Here is a 27,207-nt window from a genome sequence, read left to right as displayed (position 1 = left end):
TGAATAGTCTCTCTCAATTGCTCCAATCCTGAAATAGCAATATTTTGCTATTTAAAAAAAGATGAAGAAACCAGTAATTAAAAAATCAATTGTCCCTGCTGGAACAAAAACTTGACAATGGGGCAACTGAAAGAGGCTATTCAAGGGGCAACCAAGTAGTGATCAACAGGAAGAAATAAAATGGGTATAATCTGCAAAGAGGAAGGGCTGAATTCACTTTTGGAAAGGGCTGCATTCCAGTGGTGGGTGGGGCCGAAGGCAAAGGGGGTAGGGAGAAAATGCCAGCAAACTCTGGCTTAAAGCTCACTGCCAGTCACTCAGCCTTGGGGGAGGCACTTCAACCTTTGCACAAAAGCCAAGAAATCACCAATCGTCAGCAGAAAGCGGGGTGGAGCCAGGGGAAGGTGGCATTGCCATCTGGGGAACCCTAGAGGGACAGATAGGGATCCCAGGAGCGCTGGACCTGGGCCTGAGGTTCTACATCTCTAATTTAAAGGCAAAGGGCCCTGAAAAGCCTCACTTGTGCTTTGCTTGTACACACCAGAGACTAGTGCTGCAATTGCATTTTACTGTTTAAAGATTGTTAAAGTACAGTGGAGGCTGCTCTATTACCTCTCAGAAAAAACATGAGAGGTAATAGAGAAAACCCAGGACCGCAACTATTTGACGCCATTGTCTGGATGCTCCAGAAAAGGTGAGTGGACAAAGGGTGGCAATTCCTGTGTTGAGGCAAACTCACTGGCATTAGCCGACGACTCTTGGGCAAGATTCAGGCACCTCCCAAGCAGCAGTCCCTCTTGCCCTCTTGGTACCAAGAGGAAGATGGATTAGTGACCATTTGAAGTAAGACATGAGAGAACAGAGCAGTGCAAAAACCCATCTCAAGAGATTTTGTTTGGCCAGCAATATCCTCTAAAAAACAGCTCATAAGCCATTTTCACGTTGTTTTTGTCAGTATTGCCTCTCTCTTTTTTTTTTTACATGGTTCCTGGGGGCCAGGGAAGGAAGCTAGTGTTGCCTGGTCTGGAAAGTGGTCCTGTGAGGGACCATCCCTCCTGCTTTCTTGAGTGATCCTTAAGTTGTGCATTTTCTTCTTCCAGGTACTTTGGGGCTGCACACCAGTTTCTAAATACTCTCCTTATCTGCTGCTTACTCATTGCCCATTTTCTTCTCTTGCATCCAATCCACTGTTGTGCCTCTGGAAGAAACACTTCTTAAAACCTTGCCAATCTGTTTATTTCCTTCCTTGAGTATATTAATTGGAATCCCTTGTCATGAGTTGTCTGAAAAGGACCTGCCTTCTTACCCAAAATGTCTCCCCTCTGTACCAATCTAACCATCAGTCTCCAGCTCATTTTCCCAGTCCTTGACGCATACAAGACACTCTCAAGCTTCAGATGCTTCTTTTGAAGCCAATGACAGGGCAACCTTACATTCAGTTTCTGTGACTTAAAAGGGGAACTGCAGTACTGAACTTCCCTTTTCATCTTCAGCAGAAAAGATGCAAAGAAATGTGAAAGACAAAGAAATACACTTACACGAAGCCAAGGTAGAAGGAATGGGCCTCTGTGGCATTCAGCACAGGGCAGACCCAGTAGCTCCCATGTATTTTGTGGAGGTCCTCCTCCTTGTTTCAGTTTTTATCCCACTTTATCCTGAAGTTTCAAGGCAGATTAAGCTAACCCCCTTGACATACAATTGAACATATTGTGCATGTTTTATATGTTGCCTGGAATTGGTATTCGGATGGATGAGAGCCACCAAACTGAAGCTGAATCCTGACGGGGCAGAAGCACCATGGGCCTGGGAGGCTGGCATTCAGCCTGTTCTCAATAGGGCTGCATTCTCCCTGAAGGAGCAAGAATGAAGCTTGGGGGTACTCCTTGATCCAATGTTACCACTAGCAGTCTAAGTAAGCTTGGAGCACCTTTTCCCAGCTTTGGCTGGTTTGCCAACTGCAGCCTTTCCTGGCCAGGGACAGCCTAGCTAAGGTGATTCATGCTCTGGTAACCTCCAGGTGGGACTACTGTAAAGCACTATACACAGGGCTAGCGTTGAAAATGGTTCAGAAGCTGCAACTGGTACAGAATTCGGCTGCTAGAATTCTGACTGGTTTACCTAGATGGAGCCATGTTATACCCATTCTCAAGTTTTTGGGAAGAGCAATCCTATGGCCACTAGATGGTGTCTAGAGGGCCATAGGATTTTTCAGTTTCTGGGAACTGAGCTTGGCGTCAGGGCTCTGAGCTAGGTTCCCAAAAACCACGTTCCCCACCTCCTCCCCCTTGTAGCAGGTGAGGTTCTCACCGGTCTCCGTGCTCAGAAACAGCACAGAGAGGGCAAAAAGGAGGCATTCCCAGGGGTGGGGAGGAGGCTGTGGAAGCCTATTTACAAGGCTTCCTATGCACCACACAGCCTCCCCCCCGCACCACTCCAACATTCTCCAGCTAGACAGCTGAAATTGCACATCTAGCTGACAATGCAAGGTAGCCAGAGGAGGCGATTCCCTCCGTGCTCCACCTGCCCTGCACTGGATAGGCATCAGCCTCCGAGCTTGGAGGCTGATGTCTATTGCCATAGGATTGCGCCCTTAGTCATATTATTGTCCGCACCTTAAGTTTTTCAGAGAAGGTCCTTGTCTGAGTGCCGTTGTCAGGAGAACTAGGTTATGCATTTACCAAAGAGAAGGCCTTTTCTGGGAGGGTGGGGACTTTGGAATGGCCTCCCTCAGGAGATACAATGGGCACCAATTTGGTCTTCTTTTTGGTGCAAAAATCAAAATTATTCCTGTGCACAGGCTTTTCAAAATGGTAAATTTTCAGCTCATTCTCAACTGATTTTAGATTTGATTATTGTTGCTTGCTGGCTTAATAGTGTTTGTGCCTCTTATTGTTGTAATTTTTATTGCTGTTATATTGCATTTGTTTTTATAACTTTATGTATACTACAGATGACTTAGAGATTGTTAAAATAAATTAAGGGTGCAATCCTATCAATTGCGCCCTTGATGATCAGAAAACCCCGAACTTGGTGGATTCTAATCATCCAGCACAGGGTGGGAGGAGTGGCAAGAGCAGTGCCTCCCCGCCCTCCGTTCTTTGCTAGGAGGAGTTTTTAACCTGTCCAGTGACTGCGCTTCAGACTGGGAGGAAAGGAGGCTGGAGAGACCTCAGGACAGCTCATATCCTGGCCTCTCTGGTCTCCTCCCTGCCCACTGAAACACCCCCTTTTCTCCCTCTCCGAGTTTGCTTTTCTGGCCTCAGAGAGCAGCTGGCACAGTTCTTCCTGCACCGGCTGCAATGGGGCAGATACCCGACTCCCCCTTCCAAGGTCAGAGCTCTGTCTCCAACCTCGGAGGGAGGAATCCTCAGTATCCTATGGCCGCTCAGATGATGTCTAGGGCCCAAAGGACTGCTCCCTCCATATGTCTTTAATTTGTCACACTGCATTTGGAAATGTTGTAAGCTGTCCTGGGCATTTTATTTCAGGGTGGGGCGTCCCCGGACTAACAAAATGTAATGTAGTATTTCACCAAGTTCGCCTAGACTAAGTAACGTCTTTGCCCGCAGGCTCGCCTCAGTTCCCTGCGCCGAGCACCGCCCCACGGGCGCTCGGCTCCACCGCTCACTGCCTACCCGCTCACGCGGGGGCGCCGCCCCACCCCAGGGACCGGCCTGCGTCACGCCCCGCCCCGCCGGAAATCGCGGGCGCTCAGCGGCCGCGGGGAGGGCCTCGGGCCGCCCGCGCGGGGGCGCCTTGGGCCGCGCGCCCCCGGGAGCGTCCCGGGACGCTTGAGCGCCGAGGGGCCGCCGGCGCCGGCGGGGCGTCTCTCGCCCGGGCAAGGCGTAGGACGCTCGGAGGCCGCCAACGAGCGAGGAAGCGCCGTGGGGCGGCTGCCCGGAGCCCCAGTCCAGACGCCGCGGGCGGGGAGGCCGCCCCGCCCGCGCCCCGCGGCCTCCTGGGGCCCGGCCCGGCCGGCCCACCCCGGGGGAGACCGCCAGCCTCCGGGCGAGGGAGGGAGGCGCGCGACGGGCGCGGCTCTGGCGCCCCCGCGGCCGGCCCGAGCACCCCGCCTCCGCCCGCGGAGTCGCTCACCGTGGCCGAGCAGGCAGGGCAGCAGCAGCAGCGGCGGCCGCCAGAGGCCCATGGCGCGCTCCGCAGCCGCGTCCGCGAGGCCCGCGCGCCAGCCCGCCGCCTCCTCCGCCCGCGCCCGCCCACGCAAGGCGGCGCCGCCCGCCCTCCTGCGCCGCGCCTGGCGCGCAGCCCCGCCCGGCCCGGCGGGGGCTCTCCCGCGCGGGGCGCCGCCTGCCTGCCGCGGCCCGCCCCGGCGGCGGAGCCTCGCGCCCTCCCGGGGCGTCGCCTCCGGGCGCGCGCGGCCCCTCCGCCAAGCGGCGCTCCGGGGCGGGCCCGCCCGCCGAGGCTTCCCGGCCTCCGAGCAGGCCTGCGCGCGCGCACCCGGCGTCGCGCGGGGGCTGCTGGGCCTGCGGGGCGAGGGCTGCTGGGCGGGGCCCTCGCCGCCTTCCGCGGGGAAGAGGCTGCGCTGCGCTGCGCTGCGCTCCTGCCAGGTGAGCCGCGCGGAGCGGCCTGGCCGGGACGCCCCTCGCTCGGGCGGCTGAGCAGCGGGCACGCGGGAGCGGGCGGCGCGCCTCGCCCCGGCCGCGCCTCCGCCGGCGCCTGCTCTCCGGCGCGGAAAGGCGGGTGGGCTGGACCCGGCGGCCTTGCCGGCCCCGCCCGGCCCCGCCGTCCTGCGGCTCGACGGCCGCTGCCCTCTCCCGCCGGCGGGCGGGGTCGGGAGAAAGAGAGGCGGGCCGGGGCCTCGGGCGCGCCGCCGCGCTGCGGAAGGCGGGGGCCGCCCCGCCGGGGCGCGGCTGCGCAGAAGCCCGCGCGGGGCCCCCCTCGCCGCGGCCGGCCCTCCCGGCTCGCTCTCCTTTGCGGCGAGGGGGGCTGCTGGCGCCGCCCGCGCATCCCGGGCCCCGAGCAGCGATGGCCGCCCCGATGAGCGACGCCCACCGGCACTTCCTGCAAGCCCTCCTGGCCCTTGGCGCGGTGGAGGCGCCGGCCGCCCAGAAGTTGCAGCGGCAGTGCTGTGAGCTGCATGAGGGTGAGTCGGGGCAGCGTCTGGCCCCGCGAAGGCCCTTGGGGCGGGCGGGAGGAGGGAGGATCGCAGACCCGAGCTCGGGCTCCAGCTCTCGGAAGCCCGGCCCCGGGGCCAGTTCTCGGGGATGGTGGGAATTGAAATCCAGCACGTCTGGAGATCCGCCTTCTGCTCAGCCCTGCCTGAGGGCTGTTCCGGGAAATAAGCTCCGGAGAAGAACGTGGGCAGGCGCTTGCATGGTGGCGAACTAGTCCACGTTGGGGTGGACTGCGCAAGCCATAAGGTAACAGGAGGCTCGGCGAGCCTGGTGAATTAAGCCTGGCAGGACACAATCCTCTCATTCTCTGTGACCACCCTGAGCTTGTAGAAAAAGGGAGGTTGAAACACAGCGAGGGGGTAAGTCAGCCATGTGCCATACCCTTGAGAGCCCGCCCCAGTGCATTGCACCACCACGAGTGCCTTCTGTGCCCTGTGAGAAGTGGAGTAGGGAATGTGGGGGGGGGAGGATGCTGCCCTGCATCCTCCCAAGCATCTTCTCGCACTCAGAGCCATGCCAGACACAACAGGAGCCACCGGCTGCAGTCATTGCTCACGTTTACAGCAGGGCTTGGGCCTGAGGGCTGTGCCTTCCCCACCTTTTCTTCCTGCAGTGTACTGCTTCAGGCACTTTTTGCTCAACTCCATTACCAGAAGTGAGCTGGGATGGGAAGAAAGATATTTAGGGGTGCTTCCAGATGAGGCTTTTAGCCTGCAATTGCCCTGTGTCATTCATGGAATTTTAGCAGGGGGTCCAGATGACATTGTCTTACATTTGTAACCCGTGTTTTCTCACTGCTCCTTCAGTCTTTTTCCTTGCCAGAAAAAATCTGTGAAGGGGGAAAAGACAGAAGAGCTGCACAAGGCTCTCCGCTGAGCCTGGAAGCACCAAAGCAGCAGTGCATGGGGGGGTCAGGCGAAGAGGTTCTGCCATCCTGCCATGTGGATGTTGAAAGGCAGCAGACCCCTCACTTGATACCCAAAAGGGCGAATGTGGACACTGGCAAATGGCACATCGAGATTGGCCCTCCCACCCGCTGTCAGCTCTGCTACGACCTGTCCAGAAGAAAGGAGGCGGGGGGCCTGGAACAAAGTTCTACATAATAAAAAATAATGTGCAACGTTGGGATTGGGGGAGGGGATGTCTTGTTCCCAGGTCGCTGCCATTTCACTGTGACACATGCTGGGAATAGGAGAAGGCAGCTTGTGCCTGGCTTATAGTGGCCAACCCCAGCAGTCACCTTCACATGGTCCTGCCCTGCATGTCCCACTTGGGCTCCCATCCCCTGGCTTACAGCTGCAATGGCCCTTCTCTGCCATCTTCCCACTCCCCACGTGTCAACTCAGCAGCTGCAGATGTTCTGCACTTTTCTGTGGGAGCACAGACTTGACTGATGGGCGGCAGGAGGAGGGCTAAATATGCTTTCATTGTGGTGTAAGAAAGTGGCAAGCAACAGTCTGGAGGTCTTTATGACTGTAAAGCACTCTGAGGGCATTTGCCAGTTGGGTGGCATATACATTAAATAAATTAAGGGGAGGGGTCCCGAGTTCTGTGATGGGTTGTTTGGGACCAGAGTTTTGGGCTGGCTGTAGGGCCTAGAAGGGAATCTACTCACATGAGAAATTAGCTAAGTGTTTTATCAGAAAGATTCATTGGCCAAGGAAAGTCTGCTGAAGTCAGACTTTTAGCTATAATTCAAGGGGTTTGACAAAAGTGGGGCACTAATCATTCAGGAAGTACAGCTAGTGGCATACACACACACCCATCGTTGGGGGCTCATAAGTAATGGAACGAATGGCTGACAAGCAGCTGCATGGCCAGGGGTGGCCTGTTTCCTGGGCACCCCATGACCAATCAAGCAGATAAAAGGCCTGGAGGCGGTTCTGAGTGTTACATTTGCATTTGGTAGCTGTTCACTGGAACTCCCAACATGAGGTCCAAAGAGGTGTCCATGCGAGTGAAGGGGGCCATCATTAGTCTGAGGAAACAAAATAAACCCATCAGAGAGAGAGCAAAAACATTGGGAGTGGCCAACACAACAGTTTGGAACATCCTGGAAAAGAAGGAATTAACTGGCAAGCTCAGCAACAGCAAAAGGCCTGGAAGACCACAGAAGACAACTAAAGTGGATGACTGCAGAATTCTGCTCATGGTGAAGAGGAACCCTTTCACAACATCTAGCCAGGTGAAGAGCGCTCTTGAGGTAGGCACGTCGCTGTCAACATCTACAGTCAAGAGACAGCTTTATGAATGTAAATACAGAGGCTTCACAACAAGGTGCAAACCACGGAATGCTCAAGAACAGAAAGGCCAGATGAGCCTTTGCCAGCAAACGCCTAAAAAAGCCTGCCCAGTTCTGGATTAAGATTCTTTGGACTGATGAGACCAAGATTAACTTGTACCAGAATGATGGGAAGAGAAAAGTATGGAGAAGGAAAGGAACAGATCCAAAGCATACCACATCTGACAAACATGGTGGAGGCAGTATTATGGCATGGGCATGTATGGCTGCCAGTGGAACGGGGTCACTGGTGTTTATTGATGACCTGACCTGATAAAAGCAGCAGGACAAATTCTGAAGTGTATAGGGCTATACTTTCTGCTCAGATTCAGCCGAATGCTGCCAAACTGATCCAAACTGACGGCACCTCATATTGCAGATGGATAATGACCCAAAACATACAGCAGAAGCTCCCCAACGGTTTCTCAAGGCAAAGAAGTGGGATGTTCTTCAATGGCCAAGTCGGTTACCTGATCTCCACCCAACAGAGCACGCTTTTCACTTACTGGAGACAAGACTGAGGGTAGAAAGACCCACAAACAAGCAGCAGCTGAAGGCAGCTGCAGTAAAGGCCTGGCCAAGCATCTCAAGGGAGGAAACTCAGCATTTGGTCGTGTCCATGGGTTCCAGACTTCAGGCAGTCATTGACTGCAAAGGATTTTCATCCAGATGTTAAAGGCGATCCTTAAGTTTGAAATGTTGTTGGTTTGTTCCATTACTTATGAGCCACCAACGATTGGGGGGGGGGGGTGTATGCCACTGGCTGTCCTTCCTGAATGGTTGGTGCCCCACTTTTGTCAAACCCCTTGAATTACAGCTGAGAGTCCTGACTTGGCTCCCATTTGGGTGTGTTTCCTTTCAGCCTCAATGTGGTGGGGTGCAGAGGCCAACAGCCAAAACAGTTATTCTTGTTCCAATATTTCTGGCCCTGACTGTATATTACCATACACCCACCAGCAACACTACTCCCCAAAGAATAAATACACATAGTAGGGGGGAGACTAAACATTTCCCACATACAAGTACAAATAACCGGCCCATCTCCCTTACCCCTTGTTTTAGCCCCCACCCTGCATCCAATGGGAGCAGTAATAGAGCTCAGCCACAAGCCTAAGATACCACACTGCAGAATTCCATACCATGATCTTCCCAAAATCACCCAGCAATGTTTTATTAATTGTAGCTGTTAAGGTAATTATCAGTGTCCATCGTTTTTGCATTTCATTTCCCTGTGGCCTCACAGTTTACAACATCCCCCGGCCAAGCATGAGTATATAAATCTGCCAACATGAGGTTAACGTTAATGAGGTTCAATTATCTGATGAAGTGGACAGTGTCCGCAAAAGCTTATGCATAATAAATTTTGCGAATAAAATCTTTTTGGTGCCATAAGACACCTTGCTTGCTACAGACCAAGATGGCTACTTGTCTGGAAATGGATCCTTTTGGTTGCCCTGTTCTGCACTTTTTCTAACTCTACAATATTCTTTTTATTTCTTTTTATTATTTGTTTAATTTATATCCTGCCTTTCTGTCAAAAACGATGCTCAAAGTGGCTACCAATAAAATACAGATTAAAAACAGTCTTAATTAAAATATACCATAAAAATAAATTTAAATACACAAAAACACAGTAAAAGAAATAAAGAGCACCCAACCAATCAAAACTCCCTTCAGCAGCAGACCAGTTTATATGCCCACGGTGTAGTGATCAGAACTGCGCACAGTATCGCAAGTTTTGTTGCACTGTAGATTAGTATTGGGGCATTTAGCATTTGAAGCATCCGTTACAATATTTTCTAAACAGGGTTGTGTTTTCTAAACATCTCCGCTTGCTGTAGGCCAGTTCCCAGGTCTACCTGCTCTCGAATGCCAGCTGTGTCTTTACCAAAAGCCTGCATGACAAGGTGACAAGTTTTTCCATTGTGTCCCCTCCAGTCTCTTATGTGCAAGATAAACTGGACGACTTCATCAACGTTGTGAATTCTCAGCTACAGCCTTTGTTTATGGAGATCCGGAAAGGCCTGTCGGAAGAAAATGGGAGAACATACTATGCTTTGGTAAGGTGAGATGTGCTGCCACCACATGGCTTTACCTTGCAGCAGCAGCAAGCCAGGTGACACTTCACAGACTGGGCCGGGGGTGGGGGCATCTCCCCTGCTTGCATCCTCAGCTTGCATCTCTTGAGCTGGCTCCACGCTCAGGAGGCACGAGCCACATCTGTGCTGTGGCAGCCAGTGAGGCTGTTGCATAGCCTCTTGGCCATGAGCTCAAGGGCTCTCTGCCGTCTCTATTATTATATTTGCTTTCCTAGGTGAACCTGGCAGAAACTGAATTCACCCAAATGGCAAGTGACTACTCTGAAAGTGAGCTGGAGTTGTTCAAAAAGACAGTGAGTATGGCACCCTTCAGACATTAGACCAGCACGGGGGGCAGCGACTTGTGTGTATCCTGGAAGCCTCTGTCCTCAGGTGAATTAAAGGAAGGTCTGGGTTTGACAAGGGCTTTCAGTTGGCAGCCTGCCGCTTAAATTATTTATTTGAAGTATTTTTATGCTTCACCCAAAAAGGCCCACAGGCTTACATATTATCAATTAAATAAGACAGCCCTTGCCTACAGGTTTACAGTCTAAAAAGGTATAACACAGAAGGAAAAACAAATGGGGAAGGCAGGGGGGAAGGGATTTCTTTTAGCCGGGTTGGTGGAATGGCTCTGCTCTCCCTCAGCTTGCTGGAATGGCTGGTGGTGGTGACAGTTAAGGGAGGAGGAGTCCAGACTTCCCAAGAGCAGCTAGGAGGGATATGACCATGCTAGTTTGTCCGACATTCATGTTGGCTTTTCGCCAAGCTGGACACTGCTGCTGGGTTGGCCTACAGTGGGGGTGCGGATGGTAATTTCCCCCCTTCGTTTCTCTAGCAGTCAGAATAGCAGCCAGGGAGTCTCAGCTTCCTTGGCCTGAAGGGAGCCGCTACCACGTCCCGATTAGCAGTCTGGTGGGGCTGTGATCCTTCTTGCAGCTCCAGCCCAAAAGCTGAGCTCAGAACAATACCAGGTTTGGGCTGTAATCTTAAGCATACATACTTGGGGGGAAAAGTTCACTGACCTGTGGGAGTGTGATTTGGAGGCCTGCCTTCTCCCAGAGGAACCTGCCTGTCTACGATATCAGTTTCAGGGGCCTTCTTGTATGTCCCAACAGCCCTTGAGATCCATCTCGTTTGGTCTAGGGAGAGGGCCTTTCTGGTGGCTGTACCAGAGCTCTGGAACTCTGTTCCAAGGCAGGCCTGTCTCACTACTTCACTAACAATCTTCTGGAAGATAGTGAAGACCTTTCTGTCTAGGGAGACTTCAATCGTGTAATTTTAATGACCTGTTTTAAGTGTTTTCAGAGGGCTAGCCATATCAGTCTGTTGCACCAAAAGCAACAAAGAGTCTTGCGGTATCTTGAAGACTTAACAAATTTATTCTGCAATAAACCTCTGTGAACACTGTCTGATGAAGTGGACAGGGTCCACGAAAGCTATGCCAGAATAAATTTGTTAGTCTTTAAGGGCGCAATCCTATTGGGATAGGCGGCTGCCTCCAAACTCAGAGGTGATCACCTATCCAGTGCAGGGTGGGCGGAGTGCAGAGGGGACCTTCTCCTCTGTGCTCCAGCCACCCTGCATTCGTGCCTAGACAGCTGATTTCAGCCATCTAGCCATGGGACTTCAGAGCAGGGGGGAGGCTGGAACATGCATAGGAAGTGTCGTACCGGCACTTTCGCACTCCTTCCCCCTGGGAATGCCCCCTTTTGCCCCACTCTGCGCTGGTCATCTGGGCGCGGAGCCCAGGGATGATCCGCGCTGCCTACAAGGCAGCAGGGCAGGGGCTGGGGAGGCAGTTCTTCAGGAACCGACCTCGGAGCACGGGCTCCAGTATCAGTTCCTGGAAAGTGAACAATCATATGGCCATTTTCTTGGTTGTTTTTGCTGTTTTAACAAGTGTCTACTTTTTAATATTTTGATTGCTGTCACATGGTTTTCTGCAGCTCATTTTATCTTGGGCTGTAAAGTGGAGGGATATTTTTAATTGTTAAATTATTGACTTCTTGTAAACCATCTAGAACTCCTCAGATATAAGGCTGGGTATAAATGTGCTAAAATAAATACATTTGGGTTGGGGATATTAGTAATGCTGCAGCTGCAGTCTCCAGGCCTGTTCCTGAAATCAGAGGGAGAGTTCTTTCTCTGCTTTATGGGCTCTCAAACCAGAAAGCCTGGAAGGTGTGGCATTGACAGGATGCCGGACAGAACATCTGGTAGGTCTTGAGCCTGAGTGGGTGACTTGATAAGGAGATAGTCCAAGTCTGACTGGTTGGTGCAATAAATTTTCCACACCTTTTAAATAAAATTATTTTCACAGCAGCTTACAAATGTAAAACAAAAACAAACACCACTAAGTTAAACTGCAAAAGCCCTAAAACCATAGCAATTTATTTAAAGTCATAGCTTCTATATAGGTGAACATGGAGTTGTGAAGGTGAGCTAAAACAACAGGGTGAAATGTTAGCTATGTTTTATTGGAAAGCATATCAAACAAACCAATACATTCAGGGGATTCATATATAAAGTGACTTCTCAGGTCATCCTTCCAGGCTCAAGCCTACAGATTATTCACTCAACTCTGATGCAGTGGCTTCTTCATCAGTACAGCCAAATGTTTCCTTATTCTATTATGGTGCCTCCAGACTAAGCAGCCAGCAGATATAAATAAAGTATATGCTGCTACTGAAAGGTCTAGATAAACTGATTTCACCTGGTGCCCCAGGCTCGTGAAAAAAGGTGTCGGGTGTACAGACATAGGGTTGATCCTGTGGGGTCATTCTGCTGATAGAAGCAGTTCTGTCAGTGGAACCAGGTTGGGGAGTGATTCCCCCCCCCCCCCCCGCAGCTCCCCTGCACACCCTCAAAATCAGCTTTGGATGACTGGGAAACACTCTGGAGATTTTTCAGGTGGTGTGGAGGGTTTTAGGAGGGAGGAGGAGAGAGTCCTGAGCTAGTGAATTTCCACTAGCCTAACATTGGATTTAACCCCCAGAGAGGGAATTCCAGAGCTGAGGCTTCTACTAATGAAAGCCTGATCCTCAGTGATCACGCAAAGGGCCTCTCCTGATGACCTCAAAGAATGAACAAGCTTGTGAGGAGGAGGCAATCCTTGAGATTTCCTATTAGTTTAAGGCTTTATAAGTTAAAACCAGTGTGTTGAATTGAGCCTTGAAACATACGAAGTTCTGACGGTTTTCAAACTGGTGAGAGGTGTTTTGAATGACCTGGGCCAGTCAGCAGCCTATCTACTAAATTGGGGGGGGGGGGGGTTAATCTATTTTTATTTTATTTTTATACAAGAAATAAACAATACCAACAACATAATCAAAATCTTCAGTTTCCAACAGTACAGTATTCTGAGGAAGAAAAGGGGAAGAAAGCAAAGGAAGGAGGGAAAAAAGGATTATATCTAAACTTCAATAAAAGCAAACCAGATATCCAAATATAAATCCAATTGCAGATTATACCTATACAGCACTCTTCCAAACATTGCAAGTATTGTTAAATCTTCAGTCCGCTACACCATAAACGGTGAGCCTTATATTTCAGTGTCATAACCTCAGTCTTATGGCAAAGGAACGGGAGCAAACAATCCATTCCCATTGGCCATATATTACCATTCAGTTACCGCATATTAATAAAAATTAAAGGTTTAAAGAGAGCCAGTGTGGTATAGTGGCAAGAGTGTTGGACTAGGAGCTGGGAGATCTGGGTACTAGTCCCCACTCGGCCATGGAAGCTCACTGGGTGACTTTGGGCCAGTCACAGACTCTCAGCCCAACCCACCTCACAGGGTTGTTGTTGTGAGGATAAAATGGAGAGGAGGATGATAATGTAAGCCGCCTTGGGTTCCTTGCAAGAGGAAAAAAGGCGGGGTATAAATGCAATAAATAAATAAATTTAACCAACAAGGAATAGTAATAATCATAATCCCATAATGATGATACTACTACTAATAATAATAAAAAATAAGAAAAAGAAATTTAAGAAAAAGATAAAAAATAAAAAACCAAAAGCAAACCATTTATATATTTTAAGTAATATATCTAAAACTCTATTTATATATGTAATCACACATAGACAAACCCGAATTTTATTACAATATAACATAAAAAAGGAGAAAGAAAACAGAAATATGCAAATATTTACTCTGGCACACTGCCTAGACATCAGCTATAACCCAAACAGCACTTCAGAAAAACAGTAAAAATGGCCAAATTCCAGCTCAGGAGGCTGAGAGAGTCGGTTCCCTTGTTTTAATTTTAACACCAGTGAGGAATGACTCTGCAGCATCAGGATTTAAACACCTTTTCATCTGGCCTTCAAAAAGAATGCAAAATCTAGCCTGATATTTAATATAATATTGCAAGTTAATTTGCTTTGCCAAACTTCTCGCCTTGGTAAATTGCCATCTTCTGTCAGCGACTTCTTTAATATTATCAGGAAAGAGCATAATCTTGTAATTTGCTGGTCCCCACCAAAGCTCACCTCATTCTCTTGCCAGACACGTAAAATAATTTTTTGTAGAGACTCATGAAAATTGAACAGTAACAGTCCCAAAAGTCCCTTTATTGCCACGTATTAAACCAGGAACACGATATGCATGCTCAATATCAAGTAGAAAATCAGATGGTAAAACCAATAGCTCATGCAAGAGTTTATCCATAAATTCAGCCAGATATATATCGGTAGCCACATCTTTAATACCAAGGATATGAAGATTCGCTCTGTGTGTGAAGGCCTCCAGTTGAGAAATTCGAGCAGACAAAATATTATGAGAAGCTTCCATAGCAGTTTCATGAGCAGTAACCTGATCTTCGAGGACATTAACCTTCGATTCCATCTTTTGAAGAGAGATATTAAGTCCACAGCCCCTTGAAGAGAGGTGATTGAGTCCTGAATTGTTTCAAGCTTCTTTGACTGCACTGATAGCTGAGAAGACATAGTTTTTATCAAAGCAAGCAACTCCTCTTCATCTCCGGCATTTCTAGAAACCTTTGCCGGGGGAGCAGTTGGGGTGGGGGTAGGTGGTGTTCCCAAAGCCCAAAGGACACTCAGCTGTGGATGTGTCTGGTGGTAAAAAGAAAATCCGATGCTGTAAAGAATAATATTGTTTAGGAACCTGGAATGTCAGATCAATGAATCAAGGTAAGCTGGAGGTGGTCAAACATGAGATGGCAAGATCGAACATCGACATCTTGGGAATCAGCGAACTAAAATGGACAGGCATGGGCGAATTTAATTCAGGTGACCATCATATCTACTATTGTGGGCAAGAATCCCTTAGAAGAAATGGAGTAGCACTCATAGTCAACAAAAGGGTGGGAAAAGCAGTACTGGGGTACAATCTTAAAAATGATACAATGATCTCAGTACGAATCCAAGGCAAACCATTCAACATCACAGTAATTCAAGTCTATGCCCCAACCCCTGAGGCCGAAGAAGCTGAGGTTGATCGGTTCTATGAAGACCTACAACACCTTCTAGAACTAACACCAACAAAAGATGTCCTCTTCATCATAGGGGATTGGAATGCTAAAGTAGGAAGTCAAGAAATAACTGGGATAGCAGGCAAGCATGGCCTTGGTGTACAAAATGAAGCAGGACAAAGGCTAATAGAGTTTTGCCAAGAGAACACGCTGATCATAGCAAACACACTTTTCCAACAGCACAAGAGACAACTCTACACATAGACATCACCAAATGGTCAATATCGAAATCAGATTGATTATGTTCTTTGCAGCCAAAGATGGAGAAGCTCTATACAATCAGTAAAAACAAGACCTGGAGCTGACTGTGGCTCAGATCATGAGCTTCTTGTTGCAAAATTTCGGCTTAAATTGAAGAACGTAGGGAAAACCACTAAACCATTCAGGTATGACTTCAATCATATCCCTTATGAATATACAGTAGAGGTGAGGAATAGATTTCAGGGATTAGACCTGATAGACAGAGTGCCTGAGGAACTATGGACGGATAAATGCCAAGTTTTGCACCTAGGAAAAAGAAACCAAATGCACAGTTACAAGATGGGGGATACGTGGCTCAACCACACTACAAGCGAGAAGGATCTTGGAATTGTTGTCGATTACAAGCTGAATATGAGCCAGCAATGGGATGTGGCTGCAAAAAAGGCAAATGCTATTTTGGGCTTCATTCATAGAAGCATCGCTTCCAAATCCCGGGAAGTACTAGTTCCCCTCTACTCAGCACTGGTTAGGCCTCATCTGGAGTACTGTGTCCGGTTCTGAGCACCACACTTTAAGATGGATGCAGACAAACTGGAGAGGGTTCAGAGGAGGGCAACAAAGATGATCAGGGGACTGCAAACAAAGGCCTATGAAGAGAGACTGAAAGAACTGGGCATGTTCAGCCTTGAGAAGACTGAGGGGAGATATGATAGCACTCTTCAAGTACTCGAAAGGTTGTCACAGAGAACAAGGCCAGGATCTCTTCTTGATCATCCCAGAGTGCAGGACATGGAATACTGGGCTCAAGTGACAGGAAGCCAGATTCCAGCTGAACATCAGGAAAAACTTCCTGACTGTAAGAGCAGTACGAAAATGGAACCAATTACCTGGGAAGGTGGTGGACTCTCCCATACTGGAGGCCTTCAAGACGAGGCTGGACAGCCATTTGTCAGGGATGCTCTGACTTGGATTCCTGCATTGAGCAGGGGGTTGGACTCGATGGCCTTGTTGGCCCCTTCCAACCCTACTATTCTGTGATTCTATGAGGTCCGTCACATTGTTCAGGAGGCAGCAACTCAATCCATCCCAAAGAAAAATGCAAGAAGGCAAAGTGGCTGTCTGAGGAGGCTTTACAAGTAGCTCATGAAAGAAGGGAAGCGAAAAGCAAGGGAGAAAGGGGAAGATATACCCAACTGAATGCAGAGTTCCAGAGAATAGCAAGGAGAGATCAGAAGGCCTTCTTAAACGAACAATGCAAAGAAATCGAGGAAAACAACAGAATGGGAAAGACTAGCGATCTCTTCAAGAAAATCGGAGATCTCAAGGGAACGTTTTGTGCAAAGACGGGCATGATAACGGACAAAGAAGGCAGGGACCTAACAGAAGCAGATGAGATTAAGAAGAGGTGGAAAGAATACACAGAAGAACTGTACAGGAAGGATCTGAATGTCCTGATAGGTGATGCTCAAAATCCTACAAGCTAGGCTTCAGCAGTATGCGAACCGAGAACTACCGGAAGTACAAGCTGGGTTTCGAAGAGGCAGAGGAACTAGAGGAACCTAGAGGCAGAGGAACTAGAGATCAAATCGCAAACATTCGCTGGATCATGGAGAAAGCAAGAGAATTCCAGAAAAATGTTATTTCTGCTTCACTGACTACGCTAAAGCCTTTGATTGTGTGGATCACAACAAACTCTGGCAAATTTTGAAAGAGATGGGAGTACCAGACCACCGTACCTGTCTCCTGAGAAACCTGTACGAGGGTCAAGAAGCAACAGTAAGAGCCGGACATGGAACAACCGATTGGTTCAAAATTGGGAAAGGAGTACGACAAGGCTGTATATTGTCACCCTGCTTATTTAATTTATATGCAGAGCATGTCATGAGAAACAGCGGGTTGGATGAATCACAGGTCGGAATTAAGATTGCTGGGAGAATTATCAACATCCTCAGATACGCAGACGATACCACCCTAATGGCAGAAAGCGAAGAGGATCTCAAGAGCCTCTTGTTGAGGGTGAAAGAGGAGAGTGCAAAAGCTGGCTTGAAGCTCAACGTTACAAAAACTAAGCTTATGGCATCTGGCCCCATCACTTCCTGGCATATAGAAGGGGAAGAAATGGCAGCAGTGAGATTTTATTTTCTTGGGCTCCAAGATCACCGCAGACGGTGACTGTACCCATGAAATTAAAAGATGCTTGCTCCTTGGGAGGAAAGCTTTGGCAAACCTAGACAGCATAGTAAGAAGCAGAGACATCACCTTGCCGACAAAGGTCCGTCTAATCAAAGCTATGGTTTTCCCAGTAGTAACGTATGGCTGGACTCTAAGGAAGGCTGAGCACCGAAGAATCGATGCTTTCGAACTGTGGTGCTGGAGAAGACTCTTACGAGTCCCCTGGACTGCAAGGAGGTCCAATCAGTCCATCCTAAAGGAAATCAACCCTGAGTGCTGATTGGAAGGACAGATAATGAAGCTAAAGCTCCAATATTTTGGCCACCTAATGCGAAGAGAAAACTCTCTGGAAAAGACCCTGATGTTGGGAAAGACTGAAGGCAAAAGGAGAAGGGGACGGCAGAGGATGAGATGGCTAGATAGCATCACTGATGCAATGAATATGGACTTGAGCACGCTCCGGGAGAGAGCGCAGGACAGGAAGGCCTGGCGTGCTATGTTCCATGGCGTCACGAAGAGTTGGACACGACTGAACAACAAGAACTGTCATCCTCCACTTTCAAAAGCACAACGAGCAAGTATAATTGCAGAAACTGAAAAACAAACAGTTAAGCAGATTTAATTGCAAGTCCTCAGATACTGCTGGTAGTTTAAATTCACAAATACTAACTAAAATTGGAGCTTGTCTGTCCTTGTGTCTCCTAATCGCTTAGGAGTTTCAAACAGCATTCAGTAGATGATACTCTGGCGACTAATCTTAGATTCCAGTCCTTCTCCTCCACAAAGCAGCTGTTCTTCCAAGATTTCATCCGGATGGTACTGTAAGCTTCCCCTTTTAATTCCAGGGGAAGTTAAAAAGGCTTCTCAACCTTTTCATAGCTGTTTGAGATAAGCAACCTGCGGAGCTCCGCAAGACACTGCCAGGACGACATGGCTGCGACTGCAAGTCCCTATCTGCTAAATTTTGAACCAGCTAAGTTCTCAAATGATCTTCAGAGGCAGCCCAACATCCCAACACATTGCAGTGGATTAGATGGCCAGTGTACTTCTGCCCCGGAAGGAGTCATAGTTGGTGCACCAGTCTAAGCTGTTGAAAAGCACTTTGTGCCACAGACTCCACCAGGGTATCCAGAGTAAGGGATGGATCTAATGCAGCACTCCCAAACTGCAGTTTGATAGAGGAGTGCAAGTTCATCTGTGACAGGTTGAGCACCACCTCCTTGGTCAGACGGATCCCCTACCCACAGTACCGCCATCTTGTCTGGGTTGAATGTCAGTTTATTATTCCTCAATTAGACCATTAGCAACCACAGAACCTGCTGGGAACTTTCACTCCATGACTTGATTCCAAAAACAAAGAAGAGAGTTCCAGATCCTTGGATGACTTCACTCAGTGGTTTCATGTGCATACAGAAGAGTATAGGGGACCAAAAGAGCCCTGTGGACCCCCTTAGCATGAATTCCATGGTGCTGAGCTATAGTCTCCCTGCCCTACCTTCTGGAACTGACTTGCCTGGTAAGAACTGAACCACCAGAAGCCAGTATGCCTCCTCCCCATCCCAGCAAGATGGCCCAGAAGGATGTCATGGTCAGTGCTTTCAAAAGCTGCCGAGAGGTCCAGGAGAATTAGCAGGGCTGCACTCCCCCTGTCCTTCTCCCAGGAGGGTGACCAAAGTGGTTTCCATGCCAAACCTGGGCATGAAGCCAGATTTAAGTTGATCCAGATCATTGGTGTCATCCAAAAACGTCTGGAGTTGCCTAGCCATCACCCACCTGAGCACCTTACAGCCTGCCAATAATTAGAACAGTCTTCCTGGTCCAAGGAGGATGTCTTTATTTAAGGCAGCTGAGACCACTCCTTCCCTCAGGGATTAATGACCTCCAGGGTGAACAACTGAAACTCATCCATATCAAAAAGCCCATATGATTCCTTGGACACGTTCTGTGACTGAACTGCTGAAACTATTCCAAGTCAACAAGGGTATGAGCAATGCTGTCCTCAAAAGTACTTAGCAAACACATTACAGTGGACGTCTGAGAGTTGTCTCAGATCACCCTGGGAACCAGTCAGAAAAAGATACTGTGGCCATTTCAAACAACTCAGCTCATTGACACTGTGCAGATGCAGCATGGGTGGAAAAATTAATCCTCCTTCAGCTGAAGCTGTAAAATGGGCTCCAAGATGTGTTTGGTCAGACTCACCTGGAGTTTCCCTCCACCCCTGCTCTTGCCATGCCTGCCGCTTAATTTGTGTAAACTCAGTATATCAAAGAACTGAATGGGCTGTATTCAGTGGGAGAGAACACACAGGAGCAATTAAGGCTATGGCTGGGTCATCTCCATAGTCGACAGAGAGACAGGTTTTGACAGAGGGCCATGGCAGTAGGAAAACAAAAAAGGACACACACAGGAAGTGGAAGGAAGGCCAAGCAACAAAGGAAGAGTACAGGCAGGTAGCACAGAATTGCAGGGATGGCGTCAGGAAGGTGAAAGCTGAGAACCAGCTGAGGTTAGCAAGGGATGCTAAAAGCAACAAAAAGGTTTTCTTCAGCTACGTCCATAGTAAAAGACAGAGGAAAGAAATGGTGGTTCAGCTATTCAATGAGGATGGAAAAATGATAACAGATGACAAAGGCAGAAGTGCTCAATTCCTACTTTGGCTCAGTCTTCTCCCAAAAGAGGGTCTATGACCCCTCTGGCAAAGCGAAGTGCAGGCTGAAGGGGCAGGATTGCAGCTCGAGATCGGTAGGCATATGGTCAAGGAACACCTACTTACTTTGAATGAGTTCAAATCTCCAGGGCCAGATGAACTGCATCCTAGAGTAAGAAAGGAACTGGCAGAAGGACTCTCAGAACCACTGTCTATTCTCTTTGAGAAATCATGGAGGACGGGGGAAGTGCCAGATGACTGGAGGGCTTCTGTTGTCCCTATCTTCAAAAAGGGTAAAAAGGAGGAACCTGGGAACTACAGACCAGTCAGTCTGACATCAATCCCTGGGAAAATTCTGGAGCAGATGATCAAGCAATCCATCTGGAAGCACCTTGAAAACAGCCATCTGTCGGGGATGCTCTGACTTGGATTCCTGCATTGAGCAGGGGGTTGGACTCAGTGGCCTTTTAGGCCCCTTCCAACCCTACTATTCTACGATTCTAAATTGCTGGAGGGCTCTCAGGAATCCATCAACCTCTGGGGATGGACCTTCTTAAATGAGTTCACGAGCCCTGCAGAGGAATGACACCGCAGTAAACTTGAACCTTCCCGGGAAGTGGGCTGACCCTGATGTGGGAATCTGAGATATGCCAGCAGTGCCACCATGGGCTCGTTGAATACCTTGTGTGCAGCCTTGTGTGGATCATGCCTGTCTTGGCATGCAGATGCTACACGTTCCAGTTCTTGAGCCAGAAATTGCCTAGCGCCGATAGCCAGCGCAGAAAGTCTCATGAAGTCGGAGCTGGCTGTGCCATAAAGCAAGCCTGCAGGTTCCCTTCCACTGTTGTTTCGTGCCTGAGGCAATCTCTTCCAGGAGTTTGCAGGCCTACAATGCAGATGTCCTGGTGAAAAATGAAGTATCTGCCAAGGATCTGATTGTGATGGCAGAAGCTTCATGGGCTTTGCATATAATGTCTACATGGTTTTAGTGAGCCTTCCTTCAGGACTACCCCTCCAGATACAGAGGAGCTACTCAAAACAGCAGCCAGGGTGTCTGGATGGCATCAGTAGCACTCATTGCCTGCGGCATGTTTGCTGGAGAAGAGATTGCCCCACTGCCCGCTTACCTGCACTTCAAAGAACTCTGGAAGGGGAGGACCTTCTGTGGAGCTTGGTCCCGAAGAAATACCTCTTGTGCAAACTTGGGACTGGATCTCCCTGGGGTTCCTGCTCCCCCTCCATAAGATCCTGGGCTCTTAAGTGCCTTGGCGAGGAGAAAGTCTTGATCCAAAGTCCTCCAAAGATTATAGACCAGAGGCATGGGCCTTAGTTTTGTAGCCTCCTTGCCCAAGAGTTCCCCATCCTCCCTCCATTATAGTTAGGTTGATCTCCCTCACTATGCTTGGGATGCAACAGTCTCATCCTCAGAAAACATCCTCTGTCAAGCAGCATTTTCTGTTTGAGGTGGCCTTTGGGCCACAATGACAGACCTGAAGTCTGACTTGAGTAGGTGCTGTGTTGGCTGCCACCCCTCCAGAAGCTTGTGTGAGAGAAGAGCAGCGGAGCCCATTCTCAGCATCTGCATTTTGGGGATCCCTTTGTGCATCCCAAAGGCCGATCTTAGCTAGCATTCTGTTTGCGGGGGCCCACAAGCAGGATGGGAACGCAGGAGCCCCCACCCCACTCCTGTTCCCCCTCAACTGGCAGACAAGGCATCCTGCCTCCGATACTGAGAGGTAGCATATAGTCATCATGAATAGCAGCCATTGATAGTTTTATGCTCCATGAATTTGTCTAATCTCCCTTTAAAGCTGCCCAAAGTGGTGGCCATCATTATACGATGAGTAATTAGCCATTGTGCAACCTGCCATCCTATCCTGGGACTCAGCTTGGCTTGGGGCTGTCTGGGGAGGTGCTCCCTCTCAGTGACTGGCTGCAAGACATGAAGCAGCATGGTTTCCCTTCTCTCTGCCTCCCTTCCATCCCCTCTTGGGGTCTTGAGCACTGTTCCTACACATCTGTTGGTCTCTGCCAGTCCACCCCAAATTTTTTGAACTCGAGATAAAAACAAATCAAAACAGGAAGGCTGGCATGCTGCAAAGTACTAGCCACGTCTATTTCGAAGAATGCCTCTGAGCCCCATGTGAACCCCTGGGGAATTCTTAGAAAATAAAAATGGAAGGTGGCCGCGGTCCATAGAATCATAGAATAGTAGGGTTGGGACGGGCCTATAAGACCGAGGTCAACCCCCTGCTCAGTGCAGGAATCCAAGTCAGAGCATCCTTGACAGATGGCTGTCCAGCATCTTGAATGCCTCCAGCGTGGGAGAGCCCACCACTTCCCCAAGTAATTGGTTCCATTGCTGTATTGCTTTAACAGTCAGGCAGTTTTTCCTGATGTTCGGCTGGAACCTGGCTTCCTGTCACTTGAGCCCATGATTCTGCGTCCTGCACTCTGGGATGATCTAGAAGAGATCCTGGCCTTCCTCGCTGTGACCTTACAAGTACTTGAAGAGCGCTGTCCTATCTCCCCTCAGTCTTCTCAAGGCTAAACATGCCCAGTTCTTCCAGTCTCTCCTCATAGGGCTTTGTTTTCAGTCCCCTGATCATCTTTGTTGCTCTCCTCTGAACCCTCTCCAGTTTGTCTGCATCCTTCTTCAAGTGTGGTGCCCAGAACTGGACACAGTACTCCAGGTGAGGCCTAACCAGTGCTGAGTAGAGGGGAACGAGTACTTTCCAGGATTTGGAAGCTATGCTTCTATTACTGCAGCTCAAAACAGCATTTGCCTTTTTTGCAGCCACATCCCATTGTTGGCTCACATTCCGCTTGTGATCTACAACAATTCCAAGCTCCTGCTCGCTTGCAGTGTTGAGCCACATATCCCCCATCTTGTAACTGTGCATTTGGTTTCTTTTTCCTAGGTGCAGAACTTGGCATTGATCCCTATTAAATGTCATTCTGTTGTTTTCAGCCCAGCACTCCAGCCTATCAAGATCACTTTGAATTTAGTTTGTCTTCCAAAGTATTAGATATCCCGCCCAATTTTGTGTTCTCTACGAATTTGATCAGCATTCCCTGCTCCTCCTCCTCCTCCAAGTCATTAATGAAACTGTTGAAGAGCACTGGGCCCTGGACTGAGCCCTGCGGCACCCCACTCGTTACCTTGCCCCAGTTGGAGAGGGTCCCATTGATAAGCACTCTTGGAGTCCAATCCTGTAGCCAACTGTGGATCCACCGGATGGTTGTTTTGTGTAGCCCACTTTGAGCTTGTTTGCTCATTAGGATATCGTGGGGCACTTTGTCAAAAGCTTTGCTGAGGTCGAAGCATATTAGCCCTTTTGTTTTGAAGCTGAGCCGCCAAAAGAAGGAGAAAAGGTCAGCTCAGGGTGGCAGGGAGTGTTTGGGGACTAGAGGGCAGTATGTGTTGTTTTGCCCAAGCATGCTTCTCTTGCCATCACCAGTTCTCTCGCCTTTTGTGAAGTTGGTATTTACTATGGATTGTGAGGGCAAATATGTGCATTGGCGGCTCATCGATGTCCCTTCTGTGAAATGGGTGTTGGGAGCAGAAAACTGTGGGTTCAAAAGGTGGCTTTGTGTTTTGGGGCTCGGACCCCAGGATCAAGTCCCTTGGAAGAGGGCATGACTAGCACAGATCCTGTGTGTGGGCTTGGGGTAGTTGTTCTCTGGATTCTCCCAGTCCGCTTATTGACTGAGAAAACTGAATTGTTGGGAGGCCAAATGCAGTGCAAGTTATGCAGCACTCTGCATACAAGGCTGCGCATCAGGTGGCCCTTCAGATTATGGACTACAAACCTCCATCACCCCACCCAGCGGCTGTTAGCTAGGGCTGATGGGATTTAGAGTCCCCATCCCTGCTTCATTTTAAATTAAAGGCCGGTGTGCTCCTCCTTGCTCACTAGCCAGAATATCCCCTGGCCTGCCTTTAAAAAAAAAAAAAAAAAAACCTTTGCAGATGGATCGGATTGTATTGTCTGGAAGTGGCTGTGCATCCTCCACAGAGATTCTCAACTTGGCTGACCAGCTGAAACCAAAGAAGATGAAGAAAAGAGAGGCAGAGCAAGCGCTGCAGAACCTGGTGCAGAACAAGTGGCTCTGCGAGGTAACGGCTTTCGGCACCTTGAGGGACTGGCGGGCGGAGCCTCCTGAACACTCTCCTAGGCTCCAGGGTTGGTGCGGGGGGCTGCTGCAGGTAGCGACAGGCGGGTAGAGCGCAGTCTGTTCTTCTTCTGCAGAAGGAGGGGGAGTACACACTGCACGTGCGCTGCATCCTGGAACTGGAGCAGTACATCCTCTGCCAGTACCGAGACTCTGCCCGGAAGTGCCACATATGCCACAGCCTCTCCATCCAGGTCTGCATCGCCACCTCTGCTGCGGAGGGAGGTGCTTCCGTCATGAGCACTCGGTGCCACGGCTTGGGGTTGCGCGTGGCCGGCGCCAGTTTTGCGTCGGTGCCTGCTCAGTTACGTTTTCCTCCTCAGCGGAAAAGCTCCCTGCCCCCCGCCCAATCCCTCTCTTCCGCGGGATTCAAACTCCAGCCACGAGCCTTCCTGCTGTTGGGCCAGCCACTCTTTTCCTCCTCTTGAGGCATGCGCCCACCCCCCCGTGGCATTAGCCGCTTTAATTCCCCAGGGCACAGACCGCGAAATCTAACGTTGTGGGTGGAGCCGCAGCAGGGCAGGGAGCCTCCCATTCACAAGGCCCTTCCCCTTTCAGAGTCACACGTGCGGGGACTGTGGCGTTGCGATGCACATGCCGTGCCTCGCCAAATGCTTTGGAGCACAAGCAGAACCTCGTTGCCCTCGTTGCAAACAGTTTTGGCCCCACCCGATTCCAGGTAAAGCCCTTGCACAGAGCTGTTCACACACCAGCCACGGCCTGGGGCGGGGGGGAGATGATCCAGTTTTCTCATGGCCCACTGGGCATTGTAAAAAAACCGGTTTGAGGGGACCTTGGGGATTGAGGGGGGTGAAATGTAACTTTAAGACCATTTGGCGCTCGTGGAGCCAGTATTGCAGTTTTCTGTTAACACCACAGAGACGGACCCAGCAGGTCCCCGTCCACCATCAGACACCCCAAGGGAGGCCAGGAGGACCCCTGCAATGGGCACCAGGCGACGCTAGAGGAGTCTGTGGCTCCTTTCTAGAGGAGTGAAGATGCAGCTGGGACATCAGCCTGGCAGCGATTCCGCAAAGGTTGAAATAAACGTCTTTCACGCATTCTCAGCAGCCATTTTGTCTCATTCTCTCTGCTATTTGCCAGAGCTTGGAAAGATCTCTGAGGGCGTCTCCTTCGCAGCCCTGCCTGTAAGGGGCAGTCGCAAGAACTCTCTCCTTTCATCTGTCTGCTGCGACTGTGGGGTCTCGGGTCATCTCTGGCCTACCCGGAGATGTCAGCAACGGAGCTGGGCAACCCCTGCACACACAGCAGCGGCTCCGCCACACTGCGGCCCGCCTGCTCTCGCCCGTTCACAGGGAACTAATCCCAGCGCGCTGTTTGCATGGCTGCCCTCCTTGTCTCTAGGGGGGCTTCTGAAGGCCTTGCAAGTCCTGGAAGAGGCTTCCACAGACAGAAACTCTGGGCTTTCTTGCCTGTCTCGTGCAGAAACCGACCCTCTGGGGAGTTTGCGAACCTGCAAACTTCACACTGGGGCCTCAGCCCAGTGGTGAGTGGGGCCAGAGGCAAGAGGGGGCGGGGCTGGGAAAAACCCATCCTGTGGTTACCAGGTACAGCAGGAGGCACGTCCCCTCGGAAGCAGGCACAGGGAAGGGTTAGTTAACGAGGTGAAAGTAGCAGGAACTTTTGAGGGGAGTGGCCCTGTAATGTTCTTGATTTTAAGGAAAACTTAAGCTGACTGACGCCAAAGCTTGGACTTCAGGAAAGCTGATTTAATAAACTCAGAGCAATGGTAAGCAAGATTCCCCAGCAGAAAAACCTACAAGGAAGCATTCAAGAGAGATGGGAGTTCCTACAAAAAGGAGATACTAAAGGTTCAATCAGAAACAATCCCAATGAGGGGGAAAAATGGGACACTACAGAGGAAGCTGATGTTGCTACACAAAAAGCTTACCAATGACCTGAAAATCAAAAAGGTCACATATAGGAGGTGAAAGGAGGGACGTCACTAAGGAAGTGTACAAGTAGGTAGTCCAGAATTGCAGAGATGGTGTCAGGAAAGCTAAAACTCAGAATGAGCTGAGGTTGGTGAGGGATGCCAAGAATAACAAAAAGGGCTTCTTCAGACATGTTCAAAGTAAAAGAAAAACATACATAATGGTAGACAAGCTGCATAGCGAAGATGGCAAACATGTTGACAGGTGACAGAAGGTGGAAGTGCTCAACTCCCATTTTGGCTCAGTCTTCTCCCAAGAGGATCTGTGTGGGATAGTGAGGGAATATCTAAGCACCTTAAATGAGTTCAAGTCCCCAGGTCCAGAGGAATTGCATCCTAGGATGTAGAAGGAGCTAGCTGATGGACTCGGAACCTCTATCTATCCTCTTTGATAAATCATGCAGAATGGATGGAGGATCGGAGGAGGGCAAACGTCCCTATCTTCAAAAAGGATGATCTGAGGATTATAGACTGTTCAGTCTGATATCAATGCCTGGGAAGATTCTAGAACAGATTATAAAGCGCGTGATCTGTAGACACCTTGACACTAATGTAATGATTACTGGAAGCCAGCATGAATTTGTAAAGAACAAGTCCTGCCAGACTAATCTCATTTCATTTTCTATTGGGTAACTTCCTTAATAGATTGTGGAAATGCTGTGGACAAATCTTGACTTCAGTAAAGCATTTGACAAAGTGCCCCATGATATTGATTAGCAAGATAATTAAGTGGCTTCAGTGACACTACTAACTAGGTGGATCCACAGCTGTACTCCCGAACGCTCATCAGTGGTTCCACACCAAATTGGAAGGAGGTATTGAGCAGGGTTCTGCAAGGCTATTCCTCAACATTTTATTAGTGACAGAAGCAGCAGCAGGGGAAATCCTTACCAAACTTGTAGTTGCCACTAATTGGGTGGGATAGCTAATACCTTAGAAGACAGAAACAAAATTCAAAACAATCTTGATAGGCTAGAAAACTGGGCAGAAAATAACGAAATTCAACAGAGACAAGTACAAAGTTCTTCATTTAGGAAAAAAGATCAAATGCAATGGGATAAGATGGGG

General features: G+C 49.5%; 2 protein-coding genes across 3 annotated transcripts in view; one reads left to right on the top strand and one right to left on the bottom strand.

Annotated features, from left to right (window-relative positions):
* The window catches only part of IL4R (interleukin 4 receptor), a 45,255-nt gene extending 41,049 nt beyond the window's left edge, over positions 1-4,206 (bottom strand). The window contains exon 1 of one of the 2 annotated variants that reach the window (XM_084819151.1): positions 4,096-4,206. In XM_084819151.1, coding sequence (XP_084675277.1) covers positions 4,096-4,147 — 52 coding nt within the window. In that variant the 5' untranslated portion in view covers positions 4,148-4,206. Of the gene's footprint in view, positions 1-1,538; positions 3,446-4,095 lie in introns of those variants that run through there. The other variant, XM_084819152.1, reaches the window with a different exon arrangement.
* A 629-nt stretch (positions 4,207-4,835) lies between these two features.
* Positions 4,836-25,719, top strand: NSMCE1 (NSE1 component of SMC5/6 complex). Its single transcript, XM_084819169.1, has 7 exons — positions 4,836-5,101; positions 9,352-9,473; positions 9,728-9,805; positions 23,983-24,129; positions 24,263-24,379; positions 24,744-24,864; positions 25,065-25,719. The coding sequence occupies exons 1-7, from the start codon at positions 4,984-4,986 to the stop codon at positions 25,148-25,150; spliced, it is 789 nt and encodes a 262-aa protein (XP_084675295.1). The 5' UTR covers positions 4,836-4,983; the 3' UTR covers positions 25,151-25,719.
* Positions 25,720-27,207: the final 1,488 nt, after the last annotated feature.

The sequence above is a fragment of the Heloderma suspectum genome, chromosome 12, assembly GCF_057233095.1.
Source record: "Heloderma suspectum isolate Gila_16-S chromosome 12, 16-S_ref, whole genome shotgun sequence".
NCBI classification, from domain to species: Eukaryota; Metazoa; Chordata; class Lepidosauria; order Squamata; family Helodermatidae; genus Heloderma; species Heloderma suspectum.
This window is presented reverse-complemented; position numbering and strand designations above follow the sequence as displayed.